General features: G+C 42.5%; 1 protein-coding gene across 1 annotated transcript in view; it reads right to left on the bottom strand.

Annotated features, from left to right (window-relative positions):
- Positions 1-2,362: 2,362 nt before the first annotated feature.
- Positions 2,363-10,121, bottom strand: part of slx4ip (SLX4 interacting protein) — a 28,581-nt gene continuing 20,822 nt past the window's right edge. Inside the window, exons 7-8 of the mRNA XM_062431000.1 lie at positions 3,232-3,338; positions 2,363-3,136 (exon numbers count right to left, since the gene is read on the bottom strand). Coding sequence (XP_062286984.1) covers positions 2,371-3,136; positions 3,232-3,338 — 873 coding nt within the window. The 3' untranslated portion in view covers positions 2,363-2,370. The remainder of the gene's footprint in view (positions 3,137-3,231; positions 3,339-10,121) is intronic.

Raw genomic sequence — 10,121 nt, 5'->3', positions numbered from 1 at the left:
ATGGGCACTTTTGGCCTGAAAGAAATTTTTTGTTTGTTTGTTTTTCCACACATTTGACATTTCATTATTTGTTGCCAGGACCTTGATTGAAGGCAAGTGAGGTTAGGACAACAAAAGATCACGGCTGCTTTGAGGGATGGACATGGTGGCAGACATATTGCTTGCCACTAATGGATTAAGGGAACAAAATCCTTTAGCAGCTTCAGTTTAACCCATTGACACATTTCAAAGGCTGTCGAAAATCCACCAAACGTGCGAGAGGCGAGTCACATCAGTGCGACAAGCCAGAATTCCCATCTGCTTTAGTCAGCATAATATCATAAGCTAGACCACGAGTACTTGAACAGTAGGGGGGCAATGGGAACACTGTAGAATCAGATAAAAATACACTGCCTTGCTCTGCAAGTCTGCTTTGTTTCTGTGCACATTTGTTTCTTTTTAAAATGAGGCTCTTAAAGACAAACATGTTTTATCTCATTTGTTAACCCTTTGAGATCATGGCAACATTTTGTCCTATTTTTGACTTGTGTTATGAACTTGAGAATTATGTGTTGATCTGGCAATATATTTTTGAAAGTCATATTTATTAAATATTTTGTATGAAAAGAGAATTAAAGTTGTCTTTGTTCTGGAGAGCGAGTGAAGAGTCTGTCTGTGATGCATCAAGCCAAACATTTCGGAGCGCTATGAAAGGTTTCTCAGCAGCTGGCGTGGGAACCGCTGCTGGAAAGACATCTTAGACTTCAGAAAGGTCTCGGTCCAAATGTGTTTACAGCTAATTACGTTGTAGCAAGCCATCCGTGCATTAAGTCAATCCTGAAGACAAAAATACCTTCCCTCCCTCATGATCCTCAGACAATGTTGTCCTTGTTGGTTTGGTTTAAGAAGCAGACTTAACTAAAAACCTTTCAAACTAGCAGGCTTGAGGAGCCTTGCGCTGTAGAGTTGAGCTTATCTTAAATCGTGCTTTTGTACAGAATCTGTTAAGGATTAAAGACAAGGCAAAAGATTATCAACACCTCTTGAGAATGACCTTAAACATATTAGGACTTAAAACACTTGGGTCAGTTTCACTATCGTCTCCTCCCCGATAAGACCAGAATTGGCTGCTGCTTGTGACTCATCTCAGATTACACCCGCTAATGCTGAGGGAAAACGAGAACAGAGAAGCAAGCACTGGTTTATTAGTAACATCCCTGTTGTTGGACAGACTTTCACTGTCGAATTGCCATGAGCATCAGCCAGTCTGGACTGTGTGTGTGCAAAACACTGTGCAGAGACCTACATGGTATTTCATGCTGGTTGCTTCCCCAAAATTATCAGCCTATTTACATATTTCCACAGAGATTCAGAGACTTTTTTTTTCTTGGGAAAAACAAATTTATTTATATCATAAATGTCTGCCCAGTAAAATAAAAATAAATCAAGAGTAATGTAACGAGGCAATATTATTTCATCAAGTAGAACATGTTGAATGGGGGCACAGTATGAGTGACTGTTGGCCCCTGGTTGCCCTATGCTCTCTCTGGGCTTGGACCAGTGGGGTGAAACTCAAACTGTCTGAATCCTGACAGTGTCAGAGTGTCGACAGAAGCTACAATTTAACCTGTGTAACTGTAGATGTCCTACTATTCCCCAATAAAACCACTAATATTTCAATACAGCTCATGTACCAGCACATACTTGGTTCAAGTTCAACGTACAAGCTGTATAATACGCTCAAATTCAAAGATACATTCCAGGTGCTTACCATTTAAGTACTGAGAAAATTGTATATGAATGAAATCTAACTATGAAAATACATTTTTGAAAACGGGGTGATGAAATAAATCTGGAAACGGCAATCAATCACACCAGAGCTTCAGCAGGGAAACTGGACAGTTTTCAGACATGTAGGAGCCAGTGTTTCAGACTGAAAGCCATGACGTACTGCATGGCTCCTGCCTGTCTGAAATCCCCAATCTTTAACACAAAACCAAATCTAAACTCCAATTAAAGGTTTTTGACTTTCATTTGCAAGCCTCTCTTGACCACCACTACTTATGGGTGGAGGCAAAATCTGTTTCAAGTATTTGACATAGCGTAACTCAAACGCTCATGTATCAGTTGCCATAATGTGTTCAGTATTTGAGCTGTGTGTATGTGTGTATGTGTGTGTGTGTGTGTGTGTGTGTGTGTGTGTGTGTGTGTGTGTGTGTGTGTGTGTGTACTGCATGTACAGCATATGTGAAAAGGAAAGATAGTAAAATGTGACGTGTGCACAAATGCGAGGCTTCTGAAGAGACTGCATGGGGTAAACATGTAGCCTGACACAATATCATCTCTATCTCTGTGGCGTCAGGCATCTTTACTGTAGCTTGTCTCTCCCCCTCAGGACCTCTTCAGTCGTCGTAATCTGGAGGTTCTGGGCACATTTTCACTCCCCTCCTCTCCGAGTGTGGATCTGGAACTAATAGAGGAGCCTGAGGATGCAGGCTTGACAGATAGGCCCCTCAGACTTGCGGCCAGCCTGTTTTGGTTTGTCTGTGCCGTGTTATTGCTTGTGAGGGGGAGCCTCTGGGCCCGTTTCCCTGGAGTAAGCAGCTCTACTTCCAGTGTGGTTTTCTTGCACTCGGAGACTGGGAAAGCCTTGGACTCTGCCTTGGCTTCTTCTGGAGGAAGGGGCGGCAGAGGAAGAAGGTCATGCTTGGATGTTTGTGTGGAGCACTCAGTGGAGTGAGTTTGCATTGTGGCTGGAGGTCTTCCAAGGCATGTCCTCTTAGCCCTCTGTGGGTGAGGGTCTTCCCCTGCATCGCTCGGCTTACACCTCTTGCTCTTACTGGTTTCCCGACTGATTTCATCTTGGCAGAAAACTACCGAGGTCCCATTTAGATTGATGCTGTCTGGAGGACATTTCTCAGCCTGCTGCTGCTGGGTCAGGCTCTGCTTTTGGGCTGACCCAATCTGAGCCATGGCCTCACTGACACTGAGGAAATGGACCTGGTGCTCTGCCTCTGTCTCTGTCTCTTTTGGACTTGACTCTGATTCTTTTGCTCCACGTTCCCCTCTTTGGACTTTGGGAAAGGCTCTCTGGTCAATTTGCTGCTCCCCCAAACTGGAACCATAGAGCTCTTGCTGGACACTAGCTTGTTTGGCTCTGAAAAAGTTAAAAGGATGAGAGGATATGAGCAGATACTCGAGTGTCCTGTCTGACTGGCGGGGTTGGAAAGTTCTGCATTAGATCATACTTACATCTTTTGAAGCGCAGTCTTCTTTGTTTTTGTGGGGCTGTTTAAAGGCTCTTGGGTTTCTCCCACTCTGGAAAAATATTCAGATCGGCTTTGTTCGCTCAGCTCAGTCTAGAGAGGACAAACAGAATCGGTGTAAACAAAAAATATTATTCCTGGCATCCGCTGGAAAGGTTTGGCTGCACAGCAGGCTGCTGTCATCATCTGGCATTGTCGGACATTAACAAACATTCACTAGACTGCTGTAAAAATGATAATATAATGAGAACAATTACAACACAAAATAATCCAATACGATAAAGGGGATTTTACAGCAAGTTTATACAAATGAATTCTCTTTCGATTCTCTTAAATTCCAAACTCACTATCCTCTACTCATGCCCCTCAATGTTTAGTCATCTCCCTTCAGGCAGAATGTTAAACTAAACTATGATACAGGCGAATAAGAATGTTTGCTATTATGCCTTTAGAAACACTTAGTAACACCCCAGCTGGCACAAAGAATTAGTCCCCCACTTAATTCTGTCCAAAGGAACCACCTCAAAGGCTTCAGAAAATAATCACCAGGTTGTCATAGTGTGACATGCGTTTCATAGTCTCCACTGTCTGAGGCTCAGAGCGATTCTTAGTGCCTGAGGCAGAATTGCTAGAGTGAAACCATGTTGACAAGTTAAAACAACGATTAAATAAGGCTCATTAATAGGATGATGGAGCAAGGCAAGAGGAAAAATACAAGGGAAACACAGCAATGGAAAAATGCAAATATTGGGTAAAAAGCATTTAAGAGGCCAGAGGATAAGAGTTAAAAGAGTTAGAAGCACTCTTATGGTTAGTAGACTGTAGCAGCACTTTGACTTGTGGGTTCACTGGAATTAATGCAAACAGGCTGGAAAAATCTTGACAGGAAGAAGCTCTTTAATCTCAATAACTACTATTTTTGAAACTGTTACTGAACAAGGCAGTATGACTGTGGAAGGCTTCATGTACAAATCTTTATTTTTGTAAAAACCCTCACTTCATATGCCACTATAAATAGGAGTTCCTGCAAAAAAAGTATATTTTAGTTGGCTAAAATGGTTAACAACGGGTTAAAAGTTCAGTATAACCACATATTTTGAAATCTTCAATATCAATGATGTGCAATGCACCCTCTGAGGCAGAACACGAAGCAAGCCAAAGATTGGATCTCACCAACGTGTGCCCTCAACAGGCCACTAATTAAGGGTAATCACTGGTCTTTTCCTTGGCTGAGCCAGAACAGACTGTGGATTTATGAGTGGACAAGAGACGCTGGTGGTAAATTGAGCAGAACTTAAAGGTTGAAAGATTGTCAACTTATCGTAAAAAAAAGAAGAAAAAAAAGTTGGCGAGAGAGACTAGCTATGCTTTAGAAAATGAGCTAATATATACTTGTTTCATCAGAATAAGCAGCAAACAGATTCAGCTTCAAGATTTGAGTGACATGTGTACTAAAAGTACTACATGTAGAGCCATGCTAGCTCTATGAAACACAGTGGGGCTTTGAGCAAAAAGTGCTAACATGCTGATGTTTGGTTAGTAATGTTTACCTTGTATTATCATGGTAGCATTAGCAGTAAAAACAAAGTACTGTGGCTATTGTGAATGTTGTTTTTTCAGGCATGTAGTTATAAGATTGAAGCATTGGAAATATTACAATTTTGACCTGACTAAAGGAAAAGAGATCACCAAATTTATTACAAATCATCTGGAGGGGGACATAAATGATTTGTGGGAATCCTTCCCATAGTTGTCGAGGCATTTCACTAACAAGCAGAAATGACAACCTCATGGTGGCACTAGAGGTAAAACTCAGGGGAACCATCCTTTGGGGACCATGAATGTCTGTACAAAAATATGTTCCAATCCGTGAAGCTGATTTTTACATATTTCAGTGAACAAGTGACAATTATTACTTGCTAATGGTGCTAGGTGTTAAGTCAATCACATATAAACATTTAACTAATAAACAAAGATGTCAACCTCATGGTGGCACAAGAGGAAATGTTAGAGAAAACCAAAGCCAGATGGCTTCATACAGTGGGAGCCATGCATGTCTGTACAATTTCATGGCAATCCATCCAATTGTTGAGATATTTCAGTCTGGACCAAAGTGGTGGATCGATGACCAACTAACAAACCGGAATTGCCATCCTTAAAGCCGCACTGCTAACACGGCTAAAAACACTCTATAGACTATAGCAGTGGGAAAATACTACCCGGGATGTTAAATCTGGGAAAATTCTAGGTTGTGGCCGCGATGTTTATTTAATATCTGCCATTTTTCAGATCATTACTATTCCATAAACTGGTTGGTAAAATGATCAATGTGCACTCTAAAAAAGGGGAAAGCCAATGTGGTGAGCTCTGGCATGCAACAGTCGCTGTATACACAGAGAAAAAATCATTAATGTCCTCTCCCACATGTCATGATACCAGTGACAAAATATGACCCAATACACATGGGGAAAAAAAGTAATTGTCCCAAGCTGCAGGAGCAAGCTGGGGCATTGTGGCTTTGCACTGGCTGTTGAGACCTAGCAACTGCACTATGGTGTGTGGTGTGGTGGACGGAATAAAGAGGCCAGACGGAGGGAGGGGAGTGAATGGAGGGGCTGGCCGACAGGGAAGTAGGCGGACACGACAAGGAACAACGGACAAGATACTACAGAGTGAATAAGAAAAAGAGAGGGCGTTCACAGGGGAAAACAACAAAGGAAAAGGCAGCCCCCCCAGAGTCATATCGTCTGACCTCAACAGTCTCTCCAGCATGCCCACAAATGCAAGAATCCTCACACAGGAAGTTCTCCACAGGCTGCCCTTTGTGTACAGATGGAGTCATGCTAGAGTGTGGGCAGAAATTCAGTCTTTACGCTCTGTTGTATGCGGAGCTACGGCTAGCCTTGGATTTGGGACAGTGGCACACATACAAACACATCCACACACAAACTCGCATTTTGCCTACACACTCGCACACCCACTCCAACAACAACAATTCTGAGAAAGATGTGGGTGCCATCATTTGCATTGTAATGCCTTGATATGTATTCTCATCTGTTTAATATGAATAAATGCTGCTGTTTGAAAAATGAACTTGAAAGAAAAATCAACAAGAAGCCAATGGGAGGCTCTCTGGGAAAGTTTAGTGCCTTTCTGTTCCTGTCGGCAGGACTTCAAAAGAGTACGAGAGAGTGAAAGAACAGAGTGATGGAGAGGAAGGAGGACGAAGAGAGGAAGAGGCTGGATATACATAGAAAGTAGAAAGATGGGGATAGATAGAAGGTCAGACAGTGAGAGGAATGGCAGATGAATGATTATTACCAGGGGTCCAGGGGTCTGTATATAGCCACTGGAGAAGGAAGTAGGGGGGATTTCGGATGGAAAGATTCAAACGAGAGAGAGAGAGAGTGAGAGAGACAGTGCATGAACATTATAATTATCACAAGCTATGTGGCTAAAACAGTAAGTATTGTGTGGGAACCGAAGTTGACTAATCTTGTACGGAATGATGCAAACTCCCAATAAGCTGGAGAGCGTCCCATGAAAAAGGAGGGAGGGATGGTGGTAAATATGAACGTCTACCCGCCGCCACCAGCAACAAGGATTTAACCCCATCCACCACCACCACCGCCGCCACCGCCAGTCAGTCTGCTCGCCCCCACACAATGCTGCACAACACTTCTCATGATGCAACACTGAGAGCAGACCAACAGTGCCCTCTCCGGCCCCTGAGCCTCCAGAACAACACGGCTCCACCTCAGGAGCAGCAACAGGACAGCACATCTGGCTGTCAGATTATAGAGATAAGCCTGGCAAAAGGGCATGGAGAGCAGAGAACATGAATCACTGGGTTTTAAAAGGATACCAGTCCAGATTCTCATAGCTTGTCCTGACTCTGAATGACTCCTGGAAACAACTTCAAAAAGATAACCGACTACAGGCTCCATAAAATACAGGGAATGAGCAGTTTCTCCCCTGCCATCTAAGATAAGGCAGGAACACAGATAGGAAGATTATGTTGGTTATCTCTTAATGCAGCTGCACTTGAAAGTAATGCACTGATACAGCCTAATAGTCTGAGTGGTCTTAAATACCCCACTGCTGCATGAGATGACAAAACACCTCTTGGTAGACAAAGACGTTGCTTATTTAGTATTCCCAAGCAACAGTGGTTGTCCTATATAATCTACATAAATGTCCATGTGTAGCTGTACAACGCAAGAGCAGTTTAGCTATGACCATGCATTTTTAGTTCATTCTGTTTTTTTTTTAAAGGATTTTCAAAAGCCCAAGAGGTCAAAGACATTTCTCAAACCATTATCTAGCAACGCAAACTTTTAGTTGCAGTTACACATGAAAAATACCAGAAAAAACAAGATAACTAGTCATTACACGTGGCCAAGCAAGCATGGAAAGCTCAAACCAACCATCAACTTATATTTGCTTGTGATAAGAGCCGCAGTGGAAGCCACATTGTTTGTTCTTGGATAACCCTAATGTCTCTGTATCCCACCTGGAACACACAAAAAGTGAAACAGTCATTAAAAGCCGGTTCTTCACTTGACTCTAACAATGTAGTGATTTGTACTACTTTGTCACGCTTGAATCCCTCAAATGACTGGAGTTATAAAAATGGAATATTTCTTTTCAATGGAAAGCTTTTGAACGGCTTTATGGTGGCAAGACTAAGTATACAAAATCCCTAAACTGGCACCAGGAAACAACAACACCATTTAACTGTCAGGACAGAAATACCTCTTGCAGAGATGTTCGTGAAACTAGTCCACAAATTTCATCCCTCACCCTCCACCCACCCTGCTCCCACTGAGGAAACATGCTCTGTTTGTCTAAGCTCACCACATCTTCCCTGCAACAAAGTCAACAAACATGCATGGGCACATACTTGTCTAAAATAGAGGACAGTTCTTATCCCTTAACAATGACAAACATTTCTGGGTCCGCCCAACTTGTAAGGATTAAAATGAGCTGTTATATGTCCTGCAAATCAATGAAAGCAGATGATCGGGTGAAATGATGAGACAGGGCAACGTATCGTAACAGATTTGGACCCGGTGGACAGAAGATCTGCAGACACTGAACGCTTGGGAAAGCTCTGCTGCTAGCTGTTGCGAGCTGTGAAGAACAGAGGCGTGCTGAGGTCATGAGTAAACACACAGGCTCTTCCAGAGCTCAGAAGAGGGGGGGACTGGAAACACATCTGCTCTGCCTTTGATCCAAACTTCTGCGGCCCAGCACGCCACTCACCTCGGCTGCCCACTCTGTGCCTGACTAGAAAACAACGGCCACAATCCTAAACACTAGCTCTTCCTTCCCATGCTGCCCTCCTCACTGCTGGTGCTGACTCACAATGGGAGCAACTTTTTATAAAATGCTTGAATCTCACAATGTCAGGAGGGGTGGGGGGTGTGTGTGTGTGTGTGTGTGTGTGTGTGTGTGTCGCAAGAGACGGCTTTGGTTGCTTCCCACTGTTTTACGCAAACGTAGCAGTTTTCATTAGCCGTAACTCTGTAGTGCACCAGTTGGTTGTAGGTTTCTAGGTCGTAACAAACCAAAGACATCAGGCCTTTTAATAGATCAAATATCAGTTTAGTGTTCCCTCCACAGATGTGGTGGAAGGATTCATTGTACTCAACAGCTCCAGGCATGACAGTCGTGACAGTAATGCCATCAGTATGCCCAAACCTTCTTTGGTTTCTTGTGCTTCTTGGATGGTCAAACATCTGAAACTCCTCCAACCCGCACCATTCTGATGTCAGAATTGAGGGATCTGCGTCCGACAATGTCTGTAACTTTCAGTCAGTTTCAATCTAACTCTGACTGTGGCTGCTCATTGAGAAAGTCAACGGGTTGGAACTTCTTTCTCAAGCTCTTTTTTCATTCTTTACGCAACTATTTTTGCCGCTTTTCATGCATACAAATAAGTCAAGTCAAATCCAATTTATATAGCCCGATATTACATTTGCTTGTACAGCATATAACATTCTCTATCCTTGATTCAGGATAGATAAGGAAAAACTCCCTAAAAAACCGCTAAGGGGTAAAAAAATAAAAAAAATGGAAGAAACCTCAGAAAGAGCAGCAGAGGAGGGATCCCTCTTCCAGGACGGATAGACATGCAATAGATGTTGTGTGTACAGAATAAACCAAGTAAGCAAAAATATAGAAATACAGCATGGAAAAACAGTATAACAAAATTATCCCCATTTGAACCATTACCGTGTCTCTGTCCTCTATGCGACCACAGGCTTTTCCCTCCACCTTCGAGTGTGGCTGTCCAATATTCAGTCACTTTTTTGCTCTGTTTTGTTCCCCACCAACTCCTGAGGGAAACAGCTGCCTACTGCTGGAAACGTCGCTGATCAGAGCGTCGAGATTGAACCCAAACAGAAAAGCTGTGGGCTGTAAAACCAAAATTGAGCTGAAAGACTCAGAAACGCTGAGCAAAGCTGAGGGGAACTGCCTAGTTGGATGATACTTATGTATGGTTTTGCAAGCAACCTCATTCACATAAGTATAGTTATTTGATCCACTGTAAATATAAAATCATTGATAATGTTAACTGTAGTTTTACTCTCGCTTGATGGAACTAAATGCTTAGATAACATGTGGTGAATCTGCACAAAACATTTCAAACTGCAGACAAAATCTAAGAAAATTTCAGTATTGACTTTGAATACAAAAAATCACAATAACCCTAATAATTGATATTCTAAATTACTGGAAATGACTAACCATCCATCCACTTGTCTAAATAGCAGCTGAGAATATGACTAATATGGAAGCAGATTATAAAACTGAAATACAGCATGCTGAAGTGTGGGAGTGAATTGCTGCCTTTCACAGGACAAAAGGCCA

The sequence above is a fragment of the Scomber scombrus genome, chromosome 12, assembly GCF_963691925.1.
Source record: "Scomber scombrus chromosome 12, fScoSco1.1, whole genome shotgun sequence".
NCBI lineage: Eukaryota > Metazoa > Chordata > Actinopteri > Scombriformes > Scombridae > Scomber > Scomber scombrus.
This window is presented reverse-complemented; position numbering and strand designations above follow the sequence as displayed.